The sequence below is a fragment of the Giraffa tippelskirchi genome, chromosome 12 (assembly GCF_054371585.1).
Source record: "Giraffa tippelskirchi isolate mGirTip1 chromosome 12, T2T-mGirTip1v1.2.pri, whole genome shotgun sequence".
In the NCBI taxonomy this organism is placed as follows: Eukaryota; Metazoa; Chordata; class Mammalia; order Artiodactyla; family Giraffidae; genus Giraffa; species Giraffa tippelskirchi.
This window is the reverse complement of record NC_137286.1, coordinates 36,942,370-36,967,290: the sequence shown is the minus strand read 5'-3', so window position 1 is coordinate 36,967,290 and position 24,921 is coordinate 36,942,370. Positions and strand designations below refer to the sequence as shown.

The 24,921-nt window shown below is 50.1% G+C and overlaps 1 protein-coding gene across 6 annotated transcripts in view; it reads right to left on the bottom strand.

Annotated features, from left to right (window-relative positions):
- Positions 1 to 1,437: 1,437 nt before the first annotated feature.
- TBC1D2B (TBC1 domain family member 2B) overlaps positions 1,438 to 24,921 on the bottom strand; it is an 87,818-nt gene continuing 64,334 nt past the window's right edge. For 4 of the 6 annotated variants that reach the window (XM_081549592.1, XM_081549593.1, XM_081549596.1 and 1 more), the window contains exons 7-13: positions 23,558 to 23,668; positions 22,027 to 22,220; positions 18,656 to 19,150; positions 16,023 to 16,140; positions 10,123 to 10,308; positions 8,343 to 8,464; positions 3,056 to 4,649 (exon numbers count right to left, since the gene is read on the bottom strand). In XM_081549592.1, coding sequence (XP_081405718.1) covers positions 4,454 to 4,649; positions 8,343 to 8,464; positions 10,123 to 10,308; positions 16,023 to 16,140; positions 18,656 to 19,150; positions 22,027 to 22,220; positions 23,558 to 23,668 — 1,422 coding nt within the window. In that variant the 3' untranslated portion in view covers positions 3,056 to 4,453. Of the gene's footprint in view, positions 1,514 to 3,055; positions 4,650 to 8,342; positions 8,465 to 10,122; positions 10,309 to 16,022; positions 16,141 to 18,655; positions 19,151 to 22,026; positions 22,221 to 23,557; positions 23,669 to 24,921 lie in introns of those variants that run through there. The other 2 variants (XM_081549591.1, XM_081549594.1) reach the window with 2 other exon arrangements.

The window sequence follows — 24,921 nt, the reverse complement described above, 5'->3', positions numbered from 1 at the left end:
AGCAGAGGCAGGCTTCTAGAGGAGGTGTGTGCTGGTAACAGGTGGAGGGAAGGTTTTCCGGGCACCAGGTACAGCCTGGCAGAGGCCCAGGGGGTGCTGGTCCCACCCCTTACTTCATGCCCCCTGCTCAGGCCCCCCACCCCGTCCTTTCCAGGCCCCTGCATTTCACAGGGATTGGGCCACACCCCCTTAAGAAGCAAGGCCCGTCTTGTCACCAGCAGGTCTACCCCTGGGGTGAACCCCATGGACACATCCCTGCCCCCCCACTTCACCTGTCAAGTGTCAAGTCCGTCTGTACCGGGGTGGGGGGAGGAGCAGACAGGGCGGACCCACCCTCGCTGGCCCCTTCTTTCATCTTCTCCAGGCTCAGGGGCCGGGCTGGGCTGGCTCCGTCCTCACTGCCAGTCCCAGGTGCTGGGCTCTTGCTCTGTTGACAGGTGGTCCTGCCACCCAGCACCTGCCACACCAGCCCCTCCCTGCCTGCCACACCTAGTTCCACAGAGTCAGACTGTGGTGAATACACCAGGGGGCAGATGGGCACCAGGTGTTTTGAAGTGTGTCCTGGGCCCTGGTGAGGGGTGCAGAGGCTGGAGAAGGCCAGGAAGTGACCTGAAGAGGCTCCAGCCCTCACCTCTGGCCATGAGCCTTGGACTTGACCGTTTTACAGTCTGCTTACGAGTGCTGCTCCTGGAAGGGGCTTGTCCCCCTTCTCCACTCACACCGTTCTGTAGCCCTGGGGATCCCTGCTCTGAGGAATGGCTTCCCAGGGCTTTCCACTGTGGCAAGAGCAAGCCCTTACAAGGGATGGGGAGCAGGGGCTAGCACTGGTCCCAGTCCCAGCTGTGCCACTGCTGTTGTGCTCTGTGACCCCAGGAGCACCAAGCTTCACTGAATCCGTGTCTCGGGAGGAGGCAGACTACCCAGCTCCTCGCCTGCTCTGTCTGGGAATCTCTACTGGAGCTCCCCCACACCGTCACACTGGCAAGACATTTGGTCTTAATCATTCTCGTGTGTTTTTCCGATGATGGGGGGTGAGGGGAGTGGCGTCCCCAGTGGCAGCTGGGCCTGAGCTGTCAGCCTAGGCAGGAGGCAAACAACCCATGACTCAGGCAGGGCACGTCACCGCTGGTGGAAGGAGGGGTGCCTGCCGCCTGGTGGTTGGGGGCTGCTCTGGACACAGGAAACTCGGGCTCCTGCCTCCTGACCCCTGACCCACCCTGTGCCCCCAGCCCTCACCTGCAGCTTGGCCACGGCTTCAGGGCCTCCCAGGGCTGAAGGCATTCTGTCCCACCTGCTTAGAGCAAACCAAAGGCAGGGATGCAGAAACACACAGTGGAAGGTCGAGAGCCAGCCCCCCCACTTAAGCCCTGCCCCACCTTTCAAGCCTTTGGGGCTGAGTCCCTTCACAAGTGAATGTAGCTGCATTTCAAATCAGAATGTTATACAAATTAGTTTATTTTGCTTTTTAGTAGGACAATTCCAAAATTTAACTGGAAGATAAGCACAGAAGCTGCTGGGACATAGAAGGAAAAGAGTCACTTGGCAACACCCTGAGTCCTCCAGGGCTGGCATCCAGCCTCCCAGAACACAGGCAGGAAGGCAACAGCGTGCAAAGTGAGGAATAGGGATTTGTGTAGTAATACAAACATTTAGTTAAAACAACAACAGCGGACTGGCTATTTGCCTAGAGTACTTCCTATATCGATATAACATAGAAGCCAGAGCCGTTCCCAGCAATCAAGTCTTGGCTGGTGTGGGACAGCTGTCAGCATGACTGCAAGTAGCCTGAGGGCTACCTGGGGTAAGAAGTGGGCCAGCGTGTATATAGGGGAAGTCACTGATAGTCAAGGCTGGGGGTCAGAGAGGGTACAGACGTGAACGGTGGTTCTGGAGGTTCAGGTTTATGTACACAAGAGAACGTGTTATATAAAATAGATGTACATAATCTAGAAAACCTTGATAAAAATAGCCTATAAAAATATAAACTGTAGTGAAAATATACAAAAATATTAACAAATGTTCAACCCATGAAAACACAAAGAACTCACCAACATGAAAGCTGGCAGTTCCCACCTGGTGTGATGAGGGCGGCTCCCCTGGCCGTGGTGTGCGCATCTGGGAAGCTGGCTGAAGGCTGCCCCGCCCCAGGCTGGGATGGAGGCAGCACCTGTCAGAAGGGGAGGATACAGAGCTACTCTTTCCTCAGCGGCACAAGGAGAAGGGAAGCACTGGCTCGAGGTAGTGGGAACAGCCCCTACAGTTCTAGAGAAGGAGTTGGCCCCATCCTGTCCTCGGTCTGGAATCAGGTCAAACAGTCCCTCCCCTGCCTCTGGACACCCGGTGCTTTATTCCACAAAGAAGAACTTCCAAGCAAGTGTTCCTGGCCCTTTCCTTCCATGACCTCTCTCTGCTCTGCCATACCCACTGCCTGGCCACTGACGGTGACAGCCTGGAAACACAAACACACCACTGACCGCTCGGGGAACGGCCGGCACCAGGGGCTTCAGCCACACACGGCAGGTGCCTGGGCCCAATTCAGGTGCTTTTAAGATAGGTCTTTTCAAGGCAGGAAGGACAAAACAAGCCTATTGCTAAAGTCAGCATTTTAGTCCCCAGGATGTGACAGTTCCAGGGGAAAATCAACTTAGGGAAAACTAAAATCTCAAGGAAGCTGGCACTGTCCAGCCCCATTCCTGCTGCCGTCCCCTCGGCTGGAGGCAGAGGTGGTCTCCACCAGCCCCAGTGGTCCTGCGGGGGTCTGTGCAGAGCAGTGAGGCTGCATCCTCGCCTCAGAGAGAATCCACTCACAAGGTGACTTCTTGGAGATGTCTGGCCTCAAACAGCTGCTCCCAAAGACCAAAACAATGATAAAATACATTTTGATACCTACATATAGAGGCCAGCTCCCCAGACACAATGAAAAACCAACCAGCTTAACCAAAGACAGAAAAATTGAACTTGGTCTAATATGCTGAAATGCTGTCCTGGCTATGAGACTGCTAGAAGGTTGACAGAAAAGAAAAACTATGCTTATGAAAAAAAGCACTTCTTCAAGTTACAGTGCTTCAATAGTCTGAGTGTGTTTAATATCCACCAAGGATTATTTCCCATTTTTTCCAGATAGTGTAAAAAAAAAAAAAAATCCACTAAAAACTTGTTCTTTCCTATTTGAGTAATACTGTCCAGGAAAACAGTCTCTCACATCAATACATCAGGGATGGTCCACAGAGTGATTAAGCAAAAATAATCTTCCTTGCACAGAGCCTCTTTCCGGGCCTTCAGAAAGGTCATGCTCTAAGTCCCAGAACTGCCTGGGCAGCCTGACACACTGGGGATGGTGGTGACCCCAAGGGGAGGACAGCTGCTGACAACAGCATGTCTCAGCGTGGCAGTGGGGAGGGGACGTCCCTGGGAGGGCTCACCAAAGCTCTGACCTCAAGCAAAGGCTTCCCAGCCCCAGGCCCTGGCAGCTGGCCTCCCACCATCCCAGCCCGGCACACTGGCTATTCCCAAGGAAGCCATGGCTTCCAGCTGCCTGACGGCAATCACTCTGCAGCTGCACTGCCACCCTGAAAGTACCCCCAGAACGGCTCCCTGCATCCCCTCCACCAAGGCCGGCCCAGGGTGGGCCTGCTCCGTAGGACGATGATCCAAGGTTTCCTTGGAATCCCATCCACATGTGTAGAATGAGCCCAGGGTCAATTCTCAGATGGAAAGAAAGGTTCTGCACAGAGCCGCCTGGAGCGGTGTAGGCAGAGGAGTGAGCGCGGGGTGTCTGGAGAGCCAGGCCCTCTGCCAGCAGGTTGGGAGTTACTGTCTGAAAGGCATGAAAAGGGCAGAAGCTATTCCAGAAGTGGGGCACGGCCAGCACCTTGAAGCCATCAGCATGAGGTCTGTGGGCTTTCCATAGGCCGTTTCTGAACAAGGAATGTGCTTGCTTTCCTAAGAAAATCCCTTCTTTCACACAAGCCTTATGTCACCCAAAGCAGTCAGACTCAGCCCAGGAGTGTGTGAGGTGTGGTGGGCGTCCTCCACAGCTACCATTCAAAACAGTGCCCACAACCGCCCACTATGTACAGGCGCTACCACAGGGCATACGGCCCATGGAAGGTTTCCTAAGAGCAGAGACACCAACACAGCTGACAGATGCTGTAAACAGGCGCTTGAAACTAGCCAGCTGTAAGCCTGGTGAGGTACCGATCAGGCGGAAAGCGTGACGGGATAGGAGTAGCCATCTGCCGTGGCATGCAGATGGCTGTAAACAGAGGAGACCCGAGTGGAAACAAGAAAGTGCAGTGTGGCTTTGGACGTCTGCCCAGCAGACTTCCAGAGACCCCGGATGTTACATTCTGGATGTGGAATGAGCGCAGGCGTCTCTGCAGTTAGCCCTTTGGCACACTTTGGTTGTGACGGCAAGGAGAGCAGCGTCCTGGGCAGGGGGGCGGGGCAGCACTCAGGTGTCCTCTTCCTCGTCACTGACCAGCTCACCCTTGTCCGGGCTGGTGTCCCGTTCGCGCAGGAAGTCCTCCCTGATGGCCTCCAGCTCCGTCAGCTCCAGCCGGACCTTCTCCAAGTGGTAGGCCCGCCGGTTCCGGATCTGCCGCAGGGGGAATGGGTTCAGGTCCCCAAAGGAGATCCCGATCAGCTTCCTGGTGGAACACAGCAGAGACAGAGCATCGGGGGGGTCAAGCGAGAGCTTAGCCTGGCCTGCGGGCCCAGGGGTGTGGGGAGGCGGGCCCCAGACACCGTGCTGAGGGCCTGACATGGGTGTGTCACTCAGAGGCCAGTGCGTGCACAGAGGCTGCAGGGCACACCTCAGATGACGGCCTAGATCCAGTTCCGCCACACACTCCCTGCATGACATGGAACATGGGACGCTCCCCTCTTTCCGGCCCGCAGTTGCTCATCTGTACACTGAGGTAACAGCAGTGCCACTTCCCACATGGGTTTACTCGAGTCGCCGTCCAGGAGCACCAGGACGGGGCCTGGCACTTGCTCAGCAGTGGTGGGCCTCTCTGCGTCCTCAGAACCGACATGAGGCCTGATGCGGGGCGACCTCAGGAGGGCACTGCTGCTGGACCAACTGATGGGATGAACCGATGCACAGATGCCCCAGCAAACCTGGGGGACAACTGTCAGGCCCAGTCAGTGGTGTGACAGGTATTAAGATGCAGTGTACGGAGAACTGTGCAGTTCATAGGTTTCGTACTATCCCCAGGTCTAGGCATCCACCACAGTAAACATTTAAAAATCATGGGTTTTGCCCCTTACCACTGGCCTGCAGTTTAGTAAAAACGGAACTAGAAAGTGCCCAAGGCCTGGCTATGGACTTCTGGCACTAACCACGCCATGTCTCTGCAGTTGTCACAGAAGCTGGTTCCTCCGACCCTCAGCCCCTGCCCCACTCCTGCAGGCCCCAGCAGCAGGGACCAAAGGCCTGATACTCTTAAAGACCCCAGGATAGGCTGTGATGAAACAAAAAGGTCACTGGACTTCCCCCAACTTCCTCCCCATTTACTCCTGCTACTCCTCAGTCACGTGGGCTGTTTTACTATAAGGTGTACATAGGTAGGAGAAGGCAATGGCAATCCACTCCAGTACTCTTGCCTGGAAAATCCCATGGATGGAGGAGCCTGGTAGGCGGCCATCTATGGGGTCGCACAGAGTCGGACACAACTGAAGCGACTTAGCAGCAGCAGCAGCAGCAGCAGTACATAGGTAAGAAGACACACGCCCTTAGAATACCTCCCTCTTATACTTTTAAACACCCACTTCTTAGACAGCCTCACACCAAGCCAGATGATGCTCCTGCCAGAAGGTAAAGGGTCAGAAAGTCTGGCTCTCCGAGTTGAGCTTCCCAGAGCGTGTTCTAGAGCCAATGAGCAGGAGTGGCCTGGGCACAGCCATGGCTCAGTGGGGGTCTTGGTGAAACAAGATGCTGGCCAGGAATGGGGAACCAGATCTGCAGGGCCAGCCCCTTTCCTCTGATAGCTGTTAGTCCCGGGTTACATATACCTGGAATTGAGGTGTCCAGGCCCTTCCTTGCTACAGAAAAACCGAATTAGACTGATACTGTCCGCTGCCTCCACCAGGTCGTCACTATTGCCCATTAACGCAGCCTGCGGCAGCACGGAAATCACACCCCGCTCTGCCTCAGGCCTGGAAGGTCCAATCAAGAGAAAAGAAATGCCCTGTGTCAGCTAAGTTCAGAAGACAATACTTTGCACATGAGAGGTCCCCAAGAGTCCTGACTCAGAGACTGGTCTAATCTTGTTTTACCCACCTCCCCTGACCACATCTGACTGGGAATTCCCTGCCTCCTCCTCTGCAGAACCAGTGTACTGCACAGTCACTGTTCCTTGGAACTGCTGATCTGGGGAGCTTATTAAGTACTGGGGCCCTAGCACAGAGGTGGGGCTCCACCACTGCAGGCATCTGCAGTCCTAACAACACCCCCGGGGTGATCCTGCTGCAGGGTCCAGGGGACTTGACTTCCTGCAGTCACTCACCAGGTGGCGCTGCAGGAGCACACACAACAGACCATGCCCCAGTTCCACCTGTGTCTCTGCCACCCTGCAGGGCATCACCCACAACCCGCACAAAACTGTCCCGGGCTGAGCAGGATGCCCTCCACATGCATTAGCTGTCGGAGTGAAGTTCACTTCACGCCATTCTTGTCGTCTTGACTGGATGTGGGATTAACAAATACTCCCAAGGTTCACCCAGGACAGACATTCTCAGATATCCTATTGTTGCTGATATGGCAACAAGCCTGAAAAAATCTGAAAACCCGCTTCCTAAGCAAAAGATCCTAACAGTAGTGGTGACATGTAAGGATGCCAGGTATGGCCCCAGCCAGTATCTTATCCCAACATCCACCTCCCTGGTCCCCTTGCCTCACTCAAGAGAATCACAGAGGAGAATGGTCCTCAGGCCCCTCTCTCTGGCCCCACACACCCCCTGTCCCAGGACCCCTCAGCACTGGTGCTCTGCAGCTCCTCCTGTCTGATGCTGACCAGCCACTTCTCATGATATTGGCCAAGAAGAGAGGCCGCCTTCTCTTCTTGTGAGCATCGGTGGGGGGCAACTGGTGTTTGTCAAGGAGGTGGTCACCCATCGGTGGATCGAAGAGTCAGTTTAGTGAGTCATGACAAGCATTTTAAATATGTGATACACAGTGTAATTAGAGAATATCAGAGGGTACAGCACAGGTCTGTATCAAGCACTGGAACTATTTCAACAAACAAATTCTCTTGTTCCAGTTACAGACTCTCCAGTATGTGTGTCCTGGGTTGTGAGATAAAATGTTCTTACGGGTGGCAGTAAGCAGAGCTTGAAGACCACTAATAAGCTCCAGATGTTTGTCAGTGAAAGGACTCCTGTGGTTTTCATGAGGCCACAGGTCTGCTACAGGGATCCACTCCCGTACAGGAAAGGTGGCTCCCAGCACCTCAGTGCCGTGAACATTAACAGGGACTCAGCGGTTCACAAGGACGGGCACCCCACTTGCTCAACCAAGAGCAGGTCCACAGAAACCCTTTGGTGAACGAACACGCCTGGGCCGCCAGGGCCAGAGCAGCTGTGAACTGTGGTTCAGGGGACACGAGGACAACGAGGGTGGCCCAGACATGCCCCCTATGTTTGTGGAGCAATGGGGATTCCTGACCACTCGGCCGCCCAGGCCAGAAAGCCAGGGCCCTTCCAAGTTAAAATTCCCTCTCCGCTCCTTTCAACCTGCCCACTCTGTTCTCCCTCTGGGAGCACCTCGCTCCAGGCTACCACTTCTCTCACCTGGAGCCTGGGCCTCCTGCAGCCAGTCCTGCTCCAATCAGACATGCCTTTCTCATGTCCAACCTGCAGGGACTTCCCAACACTCAGGATGAAGCAGCCTCCTGGGCAGAGTCTACAAAAGCCTTAACAACCCAGCTCTGTTCAGGCCTGGCCTCGACCCTGCCACGCCAGCCCCACCCTGGCCGAGCCTCTGGGACAGCTCCCTAAACATGCTGTGCTGTCACGCCCTGCACACAGCTCCTGGGTACCCTCTGCCCAGGGGGCCCACGCCCTGCCGCCCCCACCAAGCCCAGTTTACCTGGGCTTCCTTCACCACAGCTCTGAGCAAACCCTGCTGTAACATCCTCACAAGCTCTCCGAGGACAGGACCTGCTCCTCACCCACCACCCTCTGTGCCTGGCAGAGGGCCTGCTACGTAGCAGATACTCAGTAAGTGCTCGTGAGACAAGGAAGGACGTGCTTTGGTTGCTGGGATTTATGTTTATTGGGCCAAGGATAAAAGCTCAGAGTCCTGCTCTCCTGGACGTCTGGGGGTCCCCCCAAGGACTCACCTGGCATCCAGGATAGTGCGTGTGAAGTAACGGAGGTACTTGAATATGGACATTGAATCCTGCAGTTTCAGGATCTCCTCTTCCTTGTATTTAAAAAGTGCCAGGGCAAAGCGGAAGATAACCTGCAGGAGGACAGGGAATCTATGAGGAGAGATGCACCGAGCTCCAGGCGCTAGCTCCAGGCGCTAGCTCCAGGGATGGGAGACCTGCCGGGGCCCTGGAAGCGCGGCCTGCACGGGGGCCCTGGGGCAGACACGACCTCAGGTGCCATTTCTACAGGTGCCTTTCTTAATAGAAAAACGTTTTCAACTCTCTGGTGGCGTTCAGCAACACTTCAGCCCAAACCAAAAATTTCCTTAAGGAGTAGAATCTTTGTGGACTCCTCCACATTCAGCTCACATTTCTAGTCCATAAGCTATATAGAACTAGAAATAAATGTTAAATTAATCAAAACCAGGGTCCTCTGATTCTGAAACTCTTAGAAAGCCCTACCTCCAGAGGTAGTTTTTATCTCACCTACTAAAACTAGGGTCTGAATTACTTCTGAATATGGGGAAAGAAAATAAAAAAAATTTTTTTTTCTGATTTGTCTCTGGGTCACTGTGTTGAAGCCAGAGGAAATGGACTCCGGGTGCTCCTGCAAGTTCTAGCAGCTCTGGAACAAATTACCTCACCCACATCTAAGGGTGTTGGCTGGCCTGCAACAACCTGAATTTTCTCTTATTTAGAAAACAATACTTATGGAGTTTAAATACGTGATCCTTCTCTTAGCATCCCTACCTGTGGCCCAGTGGGAAAATACTGTTTAAGCCCTGGTTGAGAACTCTTCATAATGACACACTGAATTTAAAAGGTTATGATGTACTATGTTGGACACAGTGTGGGATTAATGTACACACTCAAACTTTGCTGGTGGGAGCAGAAATTGGTGAGGCCCTTCTGCAGGCAATTCGGCATTCTCGATGAAAACTACAGGGTCTTTTGATTCTGCATTTACCCTGGACCCAGCACATCCACCTCTAGGACTAAACCTACCAATGCACTTGTACCTAAAGAAACACAGTTATAAGGAGTCACTGTAGCACAGTTTGAAATAGCAAGAGACTGGAAACAACGTGAATGTCCATTATCAGGGGACTATCAGGTAAATTTCTGGTTTATCTGGAGAAGGGGATACTACGCAGAGTTTTAAAAAAAAAGAGCCAGATCTATATACCCTGATATGGAACTAGCTCCAATAAATAATAAACTGGAAAATCATATTTTAGATATACATCAAATACCTTGAAAAAGAGATACAGTACATTGAGAAGAACAGTTAGGAGACTGGGAATCTCCTTTCTACTGCACACTGTTAGTTATATGATTTGAGTTTATCATGTATTACTTATTCACAAACTGATCTTTTTTAAAGCATACACAGACTGGGTGGGAGGCCTGTGAGCAGTAGGGCTCTGAAGCTGGCCCCCTGAGTCTGCCCTGATCATCTGCTCACTCTGGGCCTCTAGCCCCTCATCCGTACAATGGGGATAATACTGCCAGCTGTTTGATAGAGGCTGAGGCTCAGACTGCAAACCATCGAAGCCCCTGTGCCAGGCACAAGGTTTGGCACAGACTCATTTATGATGAACAAGCAACTGACTGCAGTTTCCTGTGGCCCCTCCGGTGGCTCCCAGTGCTGGATCACTCTGCCCTTCGGTAACCGTCGCTCGTCCCGGCTAAGCCAACCACTCTGCTGCCTCTGCCACTGCCCATGGAATCATCCAGCAAGCAGACCCACCTTTGGTCCCTCATAAAGGAAAGAGTCCCATATTTTAAAGAGGATGTCACTGACGACACTATCCACAAACACCACCAGGAACCAGTTGAACGTGATGAGGGTGTAGTCAACTTTGTACTGTTCAAAGTGGGCGTGCAGTCGAGGCAGCTTCTCACTCATGAGGTCTCTGAACACCCGCTGGTCCACCTAGAGAGGGAGCAAAGGGGAGAAGTGTGTGGGGGCTGCCATAGCACAGAGTGGGTCATCCAGGGCTCCGGGGGGCTGCAGGCCCATCACAGTGCACAGCAGCGTAGCCATTCCAAATGTGTGGAAGGCTCGTGCCAGAGCGGAGGGCTCTGTGCCCCAGAAGCAGCTGACCTCAGAAGGCAGGCGCTCACTGAGTGCCCGCTGCCTGTCATCCTTTCCACAGGGCGGGGGGCTGGGTGCGATGGCCTGAAGCCACTCCCACACTCAAAATGCCCCATGAAAACAGCTGCTGCAGAGCCAGTGGAGTGGTCAGCCTTGCTAATCTGTATGGAAGTACAGAGGGTGCTACTACACATGGCCACAAACCTGAGTCCCTGGCCCAAGAGGAAGTGTGGTATCACCACATCCATTCACCAAGTATTTGCTAGCTGGGTGGGGCCGTGAGGGAGCCAGGCCTCCAGAGTCAGCTGCACTTGAGCTTGGCTCTCAGCTCTACTATTGACTCCAGAGTGGCCTTGGGCACACTGTGTTCTGGAGAGCTCTGGTCCTCATCTGGAAAACAGTAACAGTCTCTTTCTCCCAGGGCTCCTGTGAAGACTACAAGAAACTCAGGTAAACACCTATCAACATAGGTGGCTGTTATCTCTCCATGCTCTGTGTCAAGCGGGGGCCGGTGCTGGGCAGAGGCCTGAATTGGGTTCAGCCCTGACCTCTAGGAGCTAAAAGATGAGTGGAGAAGGAGATGTATGGACTGTTACAACAGCCATGGCAGGGCTTGGTAAAGATGTGTTTGCAGAGCATTACGGAGCCCCAGATGGGTCCCAGCCAAGTCTGGGGGAGAACACCCCTGCAGCGGGGAGCACAGGACTGTGGGCAGAAGGGGTGTGAGGGAGGCAGCCCCGCCTGGCAGAGGCACCATGCCCCTGAGCGTCAGACTTCATCTACAGGTCAGGGGCTTTTCCGGCCTTTGTCTGTGATCCACAAGAAAACATACGTCAACATCACCCAGTCTGCATCAAACAGAAACAAATCTTTCACAAGCTTTACTTAACTTCACACAGTAGGACACACTTTGATGCCTCAATTCTAGTCTATTCAACTTAATGTGATGAAAAATACTACTGCCAACCCCCTATACTGATTTCTCTACTCATGTTTGAAAAACGCAGCAGGCAATGAAGGAGAAGCATCAAGAGGCTTTGGGCAGAAGAGTGATGGGGCTGGATTTGTGCTTTAGGTCTGTCTCTCCACCTGCAACAGGGGCCGAGCTAAAGGGGAGGCCCATGGAGGCCCCCCACACCCAGAGCAGAGGGGATGAAAATCTGAGCCAAGGAGAGGTGGTAGGAGGAGAGGAGCACCTAGATCAGAACTACATGGAGGTAAGGTCTGTAAACCATGCAGACCCTCTGCCGTCAGAGGTAAGGAGGAGGGGTGTTCGGAATACACAGGCCTCCAGAGGGGCGTGGAGAGGGCAGAGTGTGGTCCCCTGAGGCCGGATCACAGGAATGAGGGCTGGGGAGACTGAGACATATTGGTGCCCGGGGGCATCTCGAGCAGGACAACTGCAGCTCACCAAAGACCTGGGCCGAGGCTCCATGGCCTGGGTGCAGTGAGGTCACCACTCCACCAGTGAGCAGTGAAGCCTCAAAGAAGAAAGAGACCCGCAGAAGAGAGCAAGCCACCATGCACAGCGGGCCACAACCAGGCTGTCCAGGAACAGACGCAGCTGCACAGGAAATGTCAGCCTCATTAGCGCGCCCTGAACAGCATACTGAGATGGGAGCGTGAACTGGAACAACCACCTGGGAGTGCAACCCGGCAACGCCCAGGAGACAGGAAGACACCCTGCAGCAAGCCTGCTCCTCGAGATGGGTCCCGAAAATCCTGCCAAACTTTCACCTGCGTTATCAGTCAAGGTACGGTAGAAGGGGTGTGAATTCTTGGGATGACTGAGATACTAAAACAACTAGAAACAATCTAGATAAATGTTAAAAATGACATTTTAAAATGTCCTTTTTTAAGGAGAATCTAAAACTTTGAAAAACTCAATTGTTAACCCTTATGGGAAGGTTTCTTTTTTTTTTCAGATTTTTAAATATAGAAGCCATTATAGTAAAAAATGTTTTTTGTTTTTTTTAAAAGAATGTTATACAGGTTCAAGTATCACTGGTTGAAATGTAAAAATTTAAAAGGCAAAGTAACTTAAAAAACATTATTTTCTACAGAAATGATTCTAAAGCATTGTAAAGTCACCTTAGGGTGCACAAAGGATAAAATGCAGGAATCATGGTTGGAAACACACATTTTTGTCCAGTTTGCTTTCTGGCTAGAAGAGACAAAATTTCAAAGACCTAAATTAGCGGAAATGAATTATAATTAATTTTTCTTAGAAGACTTAAACAAAAGCACACAAGAAGTTATAAAACCATCTCATAGTATGCAAAAAGTATCAGCCTCTCACCTTCTCACCCACATCTATTCCCCACTGCTGTAAACTTCTAATAGGTAGACCAGCCACTGAAAGGCAAGTTGTCAAAACATCTTATGGGTGCATGTGTGGTCGCCATGACAACAAGCCATACCTGGGCATCCTCTTTGGTCAGTTTCCCTGGAAGCCCAGACCCTCCCACAAGGAGGGTCAGCATCACTCACTAGTGATGGTATTTCTGTTGGTGCTATTCCATCCCTCAGCATTTAAACAACAACTACTCATTTGCACACACTTCACACTTGGCACTGGCCAGTGCTGGGGATGAGAAACAACAGGACCAGGTGCTGCCTTTGCATGCATACAAGTCGCTCAGTCGTGTCTGACTCTGTGACACCATGGCCTGTAGCCCACCAGGCTCCTCTGTCCTTGGGATTCTCCAGGCAAGAATATGGGAGTGGGTTGCAGTGCCCCTCTCCAGGGGAGCTTCCTGACCCAGGGATCAAACCTGCATCTCTTATGTTTCCTGCATTGGCAGGTGGGTTCTTTACAGCTAGTGCCATTAGCATGCACGCACACTGCCTTTAAGAGGCTGTAAACAGCCAAGGAAGACAACAGCTAACTATTGGGCCAAGTGATGGTGATGTGATGCCCTGTGCCTAGAAGGACTGGGCTGAAAGTGCCTGAGAGGAAGGGACCAGTCAGCTGGCCTTGAAGTGGGAGAAGACCCAGGCACATGCCTTTCCTGCCAGGTAGGTGGCAGATAGTGCCCTGTTCTTGAGGCTGCCTGGAGCTTGGCAGAGGGCTGATGTGGGGAAGGCTGCCAAGGGACGCCTGCTTAGGCCTCTGAGCTCAAGAGGACGTGGAATGACTAAATTCATCTCTGTGTCCCCAGCATCTAGTGAGGTCCTGGCACACAAAGTACACTCAGCTGAGGGGACAGAAGGAGAAGCTGCTGAGTGTCTGGACCACAGTGCAGTGTGAAGGGGCTCAGCACTCAGCTCTGGCAGGAGGCAGCTGACGGCAATCTATAAGGCACGGCGCTGGGGCTGACTGCACACACAAGGCTATCCCCATTTGAAGAGTGGCCTTACACAACATCCGTTACAGAAGAATGGTTAAACACCTCATGTCCAATCAACCGATGGAATATTACCAAATATGACATTGAAAACTAGATAACATTATGAGAAAATGCTCATGCTGTCATGTGAATAATCAGGGTAATCAGGTCTGAATCTGGATACTTAAATAAATGTATTGGGGAAAAGTCAAAAGGAAATATATCAAAATGCTAACTGTGGTTCTCAAATTGGTAGGGTAACAGGTGACTTTTCATTTCTGTCTTAATACGCATTTCTGTATTACCTAACTTCAGTAAGCATCTGTTGGGCTTCCCTGGTGGCTCAGATGGCAAAGAGTCTGAGGAAGGCTGTGAGAGGCCTGGGCCCAGTGCAGGGAGGTCGTGGCTGAATCTGTGAGTGAGACGGATGGAAGGATGGGTGGGTAAAGGCAGGAAGAGAGGAGAGGAGGCACCTGCAATGATGCTGGAGAGGGAACAGGGACCTCACAGTGGGGAGAGGACGAGGGAACAGATCTGAGCCACCTGGCGGGTGGCAGTGATCAGACACAGCAACTCCAGGGGCACAGAGGGACAGGAAGGGGGCGTGTGGGCTGACCCAGGGGCACAGAGGGACAGGAAGGGGGTGTGTGGGCTGACCCAGGGGCACAGAGGGACAGGAAGGGGGTGTGTGGGCTGGCCCAATTCCTGGCCTAGGGTCTATGGGTGAGGGGGCAGTGCAGGTGCTAACAGAAGGCAGCAAGGGAGGGTCCCTCCAAAGACAGAAATGCAAATAGAAAGCAAAACACAGGACCCAACCAGGCCAACAGAAACCACACGAAACATTTACAACAGGGATTTTCCCAGGGCAGTGGTCACATTGGTGACAAAAAGGCTGAGAAGCCAACCAGTTGACAGTGAGGCGGCCCAAAGGCCAGGGCAGGAAGCCACCCCTAGGATGGAGCAGGGGGGCCCCCAGTGGCACAGACAGGAGCTGGTACCACAGAGGAGCCAGAGTCACTGGCAGGAAGTGTCCGGGGTAGAGAGGGGAGAATGGCCCTCAGCTCCCTGCCCTCCTCCAGGCTCCCCACAGTGCCTCTGCTGGCCACGCAGGGACTGGGAGACAGCCCAGGCCTGCGGACCCGGCTGTAGGGAACAGAGAAGAGCAGGGAAGGGTGGAGAACGGCCGTGAGCAGGCGGATCAACTACCAGCACGAGCCTGGAGACAAGGATGAGAGAGCCCACGGACACAGGCCAAGCTGCAGTCAGGAGACACAGGGCTCTCTGAGAGAAGGAATGGACACAGGTCAGACACAGGAGGAGGGCTGCCAGTGGGGGAGCAGGGAAAGTCCATCCAGAAGCCAACGACAGCAGAAGCCCCAGTCTGGCAGGAGAAGAGACGCCCTGGGCTGCAAGGGCCAAGGGTCTGGTCCTGAGATGGGAAGTGGCAAGTGGAGCCAGAACCCCTGGGCCCTCCCAGCCCACATCATCCTACTGGCTCCTGGCTTCAGACTCCAGGAGTGGTGGGCAGGAACTGTGCTGTTCAGACCTCCTACTCTGGGCGGTACTGGAGACCCCAGCGCTGTCCCTCTGGATCTGTCACGACATTGCTCACAGGAGCCGTGTCGTCCCCGCTGCTTCTGGCCAGTGAGCGAGCAGGGCAGGGGCACGGATGCAGGCAGGTCTCGTGTGCACTTTAACAAGTGACCTTGGCTCGAGACTCCACACTGGCCCGACCAAAACTTTCTGAGAGCTGCACAGCAGGCTGGGGTCTTCCCCACCACCCAAACCTCCCTCCTTTCGCTGGTCTGGGGGTTTTCCTGGCCTTCCCCAGTCCCTCCCCTTGATCCTTCATGGGTTTTTCCCCTCAGTAGTCTCTGGCACATCTGCTTCTGCCTCGGCCTCTACCTCTTGGAGCACCAGAGCTAACACACCCAGGCTCCTCAGGCACCCCTGAACTGTAGCTTGGCCGGCTAGGCTGAGCGCAGGGGAGACAGTCCTGAGCAGTGACCACAGAGCAGGTCTGCTGGCTCCCAGGGCACTGAGTGAGCCCGACCAGGCACTCACCGGCTTGTGAGCAGCCCGGCCCAGTCTGGGAGAGGCGGAGGTGGCCTCCGTGTGCACCTTGTCATACCCAGGGAGCCTCCCCAGTCAATGCTTAATTCAGGTCACATTTCAACTCTAATTCTACAAATTGCTGACTGAAGCACAATATTTTTAGAGTACCTGGGATCCTAAAAGAGTCTTTGTGTAATAGTCTCGAGGCATGAAAGCTTCCACTATGGTAACTAGACACCAGAAGGCATCTTCTTGTTCCAGGTACAGAAGGGCCACGGCCACCAATCTACAAGCAAACAGAGAACAAGGTGAGCGTCAGCCCCCTGGCCCAGACCCAGGCAGCAAGCCCATCTTCACAGAGGCCGGCACAATGTGCTGTGCTCTCTCACACCAAAACGACTTCTACTCTCCAAAGAGAGAACACTAAGAAAGTATTTTGTGGCAAGGGAAGTATTTCCTAGTTTGAAAAGCAAAGCTACATCCACCCTCCCTTTCGTTTGATTTTTGTTTAAAGATGATGGATGAAATTATTTCCCAATGATCAGTCGGCCTCATTTTTAAAAATTTTTTTCATGATAAGATTTTGCTAATGCAGCTAATTCTTTGAGTTTTTTGTTCAAGTTCCAACTAATCCTTCTACGCACAAAAAATCCAGGAGTGAATACAAAGGAGAAAGAACACATGATGGTTTAAAAACAACTTTCTTGGTACCAATCTACTTGAAATGGGGCTTCACACAAATGAACCATCATGGGGGTTCACGCAAATGAACCATCATGGGGGCTTTCTCAAAACACTGCATCCACGGCATGCACGTGGGGCGGGAAAGGGGGCTGTGTGTATCAGCTGTTAGGTCACTCACAGTGGAAACCTGGGTCCGGCTATATTTGACACTGTCACCACCGAGAGGTTACTCACCCAGTAACTTCATCAGGTCTGGCTGTAAGCGGGCATTCGGGACAGAAGGATGGGAAGGAAAAGGCAATAGAAAAGCCCCTCTCTACACACCCGAGAACTTCTGCTTGTGCACCACTTACGGGAGAGACCTAAAGTCACTTCTCAGAATTTGTTTTTGTTTTCTTCCTTGGATAAAATTATAATGAAATCTCAAATTAAGAGGTTAAAAAAAAAACTGGGAAGCGGATGCCTTGAGTTGGCATGAATGGGATCGAGAGTAGAAACGCTACAACGTGTAGAGATGGATAAGGAGGGAGAAACAGGATGTGCACAGCACCTGAGGACGCCACGAGAAGGGGCAGAGAGACTGAGATCAGCAGAGCCTTTGAAGACATCACTTTAAGTTAACTGATGTTCATGATGATAGGCGTGAATCACTTAGAAAAGGCTAGTGTTCTGCTAAAGTTCTGGGTTCTCAGAATGTGTGTGCAAAATAATGTGGATGGAAAAAAATCCAGTAAAATGGTTAAAGTTTAGAGGTCCCAATGGTGATAGTACAGAGAAAGTCTAAATTAAAGCTGGAAAGTGTCCTAATGTGGGGAAGAGCTGATTCTATACCAGTGTCAGATAAATGGGGTGCTATTACACCCCTAACAGGCATGCTCAAGTCCTCACCAAGATCCCTTAAGTTTCAGAAGGTTTTAGCTTTCAGGAATTTTTAGACTGAGTATGCAGTGTGAACTGTCCATTTAAGCAAAACAAGGCTGCTTTGTTAGGCAATATCTTATTTACAGCATTTTTTTTTTAAGGGGACCATTGAGGAGCAGTTGAAGTCCCTCTTACTTTCAGGGCACAGAGAGGGGACCCTGGCCTGACCACCACAGAGACAATGACTTCCTAGAAACCACTGGTTTCAGGTCTTAACCAACTAACATTCCAGCTTAAAAGCTCTTCTTCCTGCAATGCTCTCATTTCAGATGCAAAAGACAGTCCGTATCCAGAGGTCTGTATCCAGCATGGATGAGGATTTAAAAAGGCCCAAGAGCTGCTAGAATAAATGCCAGCATTCAAAACTCAACGCGTGCACTTGACTTACAGGAGAACTGCTAAAGATTACACATGGAGCTTCTTCATTCTTTGTTCGCATTTCTAGCAAGCTGGATTATCTACTTTGGGAGGGATATAAATGGACTCTAATGACAGCAGCGAGTAGAAGCAGCAGGAGTGCACCAGCTAGGTAAGAGACAGACAGAGGTAAAAAGCAGCCACTAGCACTCAAAGTCCAATGACAGGGAGCTGCTTCACAGAGAACAGACCTTAGTACCTCCCGTGGCCTCATGCCGGTGCAGCTCAGCTCAGAATAAGGAGCCTGGATTGTTAAGAGAAGATGAGAGGCTTTTCAGTGTCCTTTGCCTGTGGAAGCAGGGAAGCATGCCAGACCTGCAGAAGACTCTAGTCCAAAAGAAAACAAGTCTGGGCTCTTCAAGGGCTAGGTTTTGACCGGCTGAAAAATTGTTTGGGGCAACCTCATGACTGACAAAGATCCCGTATAAACAGGGAGTGCCCTTGTTTTCACATCATGCATTTTAAATGAATGAACGCAAACTGCAGATCAAAACCTGACTGTGAGGACAACAGCAAGGAAATCTAAATGAGAAACCTAGTTGTTTCAAATAGTTTGGTGTTCTTAAGACTTTTCAAAAGCATGCTTGTTTCTTTCAATTATTCTAGAATTGGGGATGGTGCATAATTAAAATTAGCTTACTGCAGTTATTAATACTTCTTTCCCTTAAAAGACTGGCTTTTCTTGGCTCACCGGGAAGAGAAGGGGGCTATCAGACAGTCCCTGGAGCTACAAGTTGTCTTAAGAACAAAGAGGAACCCTCCGTGGACTGGGGACCCACCTGTTGAGACCCTGGCAGTAGCCAATGTCTGGATTCCGCCAGGAGAAGGCGAGCAGGACGTTGCGCAGCTTCTGTATGCCTTCCGAGGTGGGGCACGAGTAATGCTTGTTGTTGGGCAGAGTCCGCAGCAGGTCCAGCTCGATCTGCTTGGAGGCCGGGTTCTGTTTCTCCAGCGCCTTCTGCAGCAAAGTCTGGAAGTAACCGGGCTGAGTGCTGTCCTTGAACTTCTTGATGTGACGGTCCACACACCACTTCCACACCTTGGAACGGTGCTCGTGTGGGATGCCTGCACGGACCAGGTTCTTTAATTCTGGGGAACACGTCATCTCCCTGTTCACTGTGCTCGCAAAGTAGTTTTCCCACTTGACCCCAGTGGAGACCTCCTGGTTTTCTGTGAGGTAGAGGGTCTTCAGGTCCAACGCCCGGACTTTGGCAACCAACTTCTCTTCCTCGTCATCCTCTGGGACAGTCTTAAACCCATAAATGTCGTATTCACTGTTGAGAAAAAACAAAACGAAAAGTTAAATGATGCAATCTGGCAAAAAAGTCAATGAAACATAAAAAAGAACCTAGAAATCTACTCATATGTAAACGGCACTGTGATATATGACCAGGCATTTCAATTTGGTGAGGAAATAATTAACTTCTCAATAAATAGGGTGAGAATAACTGGCTATCTGTATGGAAAAAACTGCTTTAGATCCCTTCTTGATACTACACAGGAAAAAAAAAAATCAATTCTAGATGGTCAAAGCGCTCAATGTAAAAAGCACAAAAAAATACAAGCAAGACTGCAAACACAAGGCTGATAAATTTGGCTCCATTAATATATTAATACATGTGCATGTATATTTATACAGCATACATATACACATGTATAACACTTATGCTCAAAAAATACTGTTTTAAAAAGTAAAAAGACAAGGGAGAAAACATTATATTAGTAAGATACTAGGGATGAAAAAGAATTAAGGCTGTGGTAGGCAGAATAATGGCCCCCAAAGACATTCCTGGAACCTGTGAATATGCCACATCATGTGGCAAGAGGAACACTGTGTGTGGAATTACAGCTATGGCACTTAAGACAGGGAGGTTATTCTGGGTGACCCAGGTGGGACCACAGTAATCACAGGAGCCCTTAAAGTGGAAGAGCAAAGTAGGAGAGTGGACCAGAGAGACGTGACAATAGAAGAACAGTCAGGGGGATGTGAAGTGGGAGAAGGCTTGGACCCACGGTTGCTGGCTTTGAAGATGGCAGAAGGTGGCCACAAGCCAAGGAAAACAGGTGGCCTCGAGGAGCTGGAAATGGCCACACATGATGACCAGCAGTGAAACAGAGACCTAGCCCTACAACCAGAAGGAACTGTATCCTTCCAACAACTTGAGTAAGCAAGGACACAAACTGTCTCCTAGAACCTCCAGGAAGGACTGCAGCCCTGCTGATTCCCTGATTTAATCCAGCAAGACTGTGCTAGACTGCTGACTTACAGAACTGTTAGACAGTAAATATGATCACAAACTTAGCAACTTAAAACAATGATGGTGATGGCAGTCACAGGAAACCAAAAGGAGGCCTTTCACACACTGCTGCTGAGTCTGTAAGTCTGTGGGAGCACTCTGAAAATCAGATCCAGCAGAGCTGAAGATAAGCGTATCCAACACCGAAGAAACTCTCACGCCAACACATGGACGCACAGATACGCATACCACGATGTCTACTGCGTCACAGTTTGTAAGAAGAAAAAATGGAACTACTCTAAGTGTCTACCATGAGACGAAGGAATAAAAAAGTGATATATAATGAAGCTGTGTAAGTCAGAAAAAAAAATTGCTCAGGAGCTACATAAATCCATCTGTATAATTTCAGAAAACAATGTTGAAAGAAATAAGTCGCAAAAAGGTATGAATATGGTAGGATTAGCATATTAAAAAGTGTCTTCAATTAGAGGTACATATTGAAGTGCTGAAAGCGGAAATGACATATCTGGTACTTGCTTTAAAACATATCAGAAAAAAAATTTCGGAGGGGAAGGATAAGAAACAAGATTGGCAAAATGTTAACAGTTGTTAAATTATTGGGTAACAGTTACATATGGGGGTGTCATATGATGCTACTACTTTGAAATTCCATAACGAAAAGTTAAAAGCAACTCAATAGACACAGTTATTGTCCTACTTATACATAAAGTTTGAAAACATACAACGTAAACAGTAAGGTCTAAAACACATGAAGGAAGAAGATGTGGTACCCTGGGGCAGATAGCTGGGCTCGCTTTCATGGGAGTCTGTCCCTCCACCCCGCTCCCGGAACACAGCAGGAGTGCACAGCGTGGGGAACCTGGCTGCCCAGACTGGGGTCCTGTCCTTGCCACTCCCTGGCTGTGTGACCTGGGCAAATTACATCACCTCCCTGACCCCAACTTCTGCATTTGCTGAGGATAAAAACACCCTCCTTACTGAGTGTTAAATATGAGCAGTGGCACAGCTCCTGGCACACAGACCTCAGTAGAAGTTTTGTGACAATGGCATTGGTTACATTCCGATAGCATATTTTTTTACCTGTCATCTGAGTAGCATGTACAAGGCAAGCCAGTGCTGTAAGCACACAGAAGGGAAAGAATGGGTCAGGCTGAGGCAGGGCTTCCCCTGGGACCAGGGTGGGGCAGGAGAAGCCAAGCATAGTGGGGGCGGAAACAGGAGGAGACTGGACTGAGCGCATTCACAGACCTCCTCCTGCCAATATTTCATGAATCTCATTTTTTAGAAACTAGGATATGAAGGTTCTTAATCCAAGATACATCATAGGCTGCCAGACTCCGTGATTTTCTGAAAAACACATGCAATACTGTATGTATGTCCAACTGCATTTTGGGGCCAAGTGGGTCCACGGCTTGCATCAGACCCTCAGTGAGTTCGGAACCACTGGGTCAGGTTACCCAAGTGTGCTTCCCTTACAGAGAAGGCCCGGTTACCCACTTAGGGGCTCCCTTGCCCTAAGTGGAGAGTTTGCCCTAAGAGTTTGCACTCAAACTCCCCAGGAGTGCAGCTGTACCCATGGATCTCTGGAGAAGAGTTTACTCCTCAGAGGACTGGCTCCTCTTATAGCAAGACTGGCTAGCATCCACGGTGGCACAGTACAAGCAAGAAAAGTCTTGAAATCAAAAGACCTGGGCTGAATCACAGCTCTGTTACTTGATTATGACAGCAAGATTGATGAGATTACCTATTCTAATGACTGACAGTCCTTGTCATGAGCATCAAAGGAGACACGGAGAACTGTGTAAAGTTCTTGGTGAGGGGCTACTGCAGTTAAAGGGGGGCTTGAGAAACGGGTCCCACCACTCCCAGCAGTCGCAAGCGAGCACCTTTACCTGACAAGATGAGGTTTAATGAACGCTTGCTCTGGATGCTCTGGACTCTCAACCTGCAGAGCGTCCTCCAGCAGCTGGGCTATGACCTCCCGAGCAGGCCCCTGTTCTTCTGAGCAAACTGGGGTCTTCATTTCTTGGAGCAGTATCAAGTATTTGCTTTCTATCTGGCAGAGCTTGGCTTCCAGGCTAGAATACTGCAGAGAATGTGGTAGTTACCTCCATCCAGACAGACACACAGGAAGAGCAATCCTCAAGTACCTTAATGACAAGCCCAGAACCACTAGGAAGTGACCCAGAGAGAGACTATATCCAAGGCAAGAGATGGATTTATGCCACAGGCCACTTGTCTTATCTAAATGGTCTACTGGGCCCCCTCTTCCCTCTGGGGGAAGTATTGGTAATAAAGTAATAAGCACAGAAGTACTGGTAATAAGGCTTCTGCATGTCAACACATGAGTTCTGGACAGCGTTGAGGTGAACAGCAGAAACCAGGCCACACACTCATTACTGAGGTCAAGCTGAGCGCCACTTGGCACACAGGCCCCAAGCAGCCACCTTATGGTATTTCAATACTTTCCTAGGATGCTGTGACCCAGCACCAGCTCCCATCTGCTACCTTATCAGACAAATCAACACATCCCTGGAAAACATGCAGGAATAAGGCCTGGGAAGATGCTCTGAGGACTGTTCAAAAGGTATATGAGGCATTTAACAGCTGCTGACACAGTGTCACTGAATTTCATTTGATTATCACTGGAATATCTGTGATGTCTGTACACTATGCAAAGCCCTCTTTGAAAGTGAAGTGAAAGTGAAAGTTGCTCAGTCGTGTCCGACTCTTTGCAATCCCATGGCCTATACAGTGCATGGAATTGTCCAGGCCAGAATACTGAAGTGGGTAGCCTTCCCTTCTCCAGAGGATCTTCCCAACCCAGGGATCAAACCTGCATTTGCATCAAACCTGCACTGGAGGTGGATTCTTTACCAGCTCAGCCATAAGGGAAGCCCAAGAATACTGGAGTGGGTAGCCTATCCCTTCTCCAGCAGATCTTCCTGACCCAGGAATTGAACTAGGGCCTCCTGCATTGCAGGCGGATTCTTTACCAACTGCGTTATCAGCATAGTCACATCTGACTCTCACACAACCCTATCAGATTCAGAGAAAGCATCATGCTCACCACCCCCAGTTATAGATACGGAACTGACTCACAGCACAGCTCAACAGCATAAATCAAAAAATCCAAACAACCTTAATTTGGGGGACCTTAGAACTGTGTCTAATTTTTTTTTTTTCTGTAAACTTCATTACACCTGTGAATAAAACCCACATCTCAGGGCATTTCTATTGTCTTCATCACAAAGTGAAATTAAACAGTGCTATCTCTATACACATTTTAAATATATTTTGGTATCAGTAACCACATCCCTTCAAGCATGGGGGTTGAAATGATTTGAAAGCATGTCCATTTTTGAATGTTTCTGAATCACATCACCTCCCACCTGAGGACAGAATGTACCCACCCTGACCCACCTTTGCCATCAGATCCCTCTCTCTTCTTTCTGCATTTCTCCGTAGAGCTGCAAGTTCCAAGATTTCCTTATTTAGAAATTTATTTTGGGTTTTGTACCCCTGTAGATTATCCTGTTAGAAAAAAAAAAGTTCATCAACTCACACTGGTTGAATGTTGATTATCCTTTATAATTAATATTTTGCTGCCTTACCAATCAAATAGTCCTTTCTGAAAGTGAAAGTTGCTCAGTTGTGTCTGACTCTTTGCAACCCCATGGACTAAACAGTCCATGGAATTCTCCAGGACAGAATACTGGAGTGGGTAGCCATTCCCTTCTCCAGGGTGTCTTCCCAACCCAGGAATCAAACCAGGGTCTCCTACATTGCAGGTGGATTCTTTGCTAGCTGAGCTACCAGGGAAGCCCAAAGGGGACGCTGTGGCTAGCCCTTTCTAAGTTAGAGCAAGTTCTAAGGAACTGAAAATGATTATTAGTCACTTTCTGATTAAGCTTTATGGCCACCCTTGGCAGCAGAAGGAAAGTAGGGACCACTGCATAATGAAGGAGATGGGGAAATAAATTTACTTAATGGTGGTGATTTTTCTCAACTGACCTTAGGAGAAGTAAGTAGGACTTATGTCCTAAATCTACGCAAACATTTTATCTACCCACGTTCACTGAGGTGGTACAAAAGGTAATGCCTTATATTCATCTTGTTTTTTAACTACAGAAACTGAACAAATTTTCTGTCCATTCTCATTTTTACTTATCCAGTTTATGTAGAAAAGACTATACATATATACAATGTTCTTAACTAAAAGAATTACACTTAATAATGAATACCTATAACCTACAATGTGCAAGGCACTTAAGAGATTATGTTCCTCAAATTTTTTTACATTAAAAAAATTTCAAACTTATGGAAAAGTTGGAAGAAAAGTACAATAAACACAATATACCCTTCACCTAAATTTGCCAGTGGTTAACTCTTGACACATTTACTTTATGTTTTAAGAGAACATCATAAGGACTTTCCTCGTGGTCCAGTGGTTAAGAATCTGCCTGTCAAAACAGGGAACACGGGTTCAATCCCTGGTCTGGGAAGATTCCACATGCCACAGAGCAACTAAGCCCATGGGCCACAGCTACTGCGGCTGCGCACTCCAGAGCCCGTGCGCCACAACAAGAGAAGCCACCACAATGAGAAGCCCGCGTGCCACAACTGGAGAGGAGCCCTTGCTCTCCACAACTAGAGGAAGCCCGCGTGCAGCAACGAAGACCCAGCACAGTCAGAAATAAAGAAATGTAGAAAAAGGAGAGAACATCACAAGCTAGTGACAAGTTCACCAGGTCCAACTAAAAGTTCAGGTCTGGCAGAAGCAGATG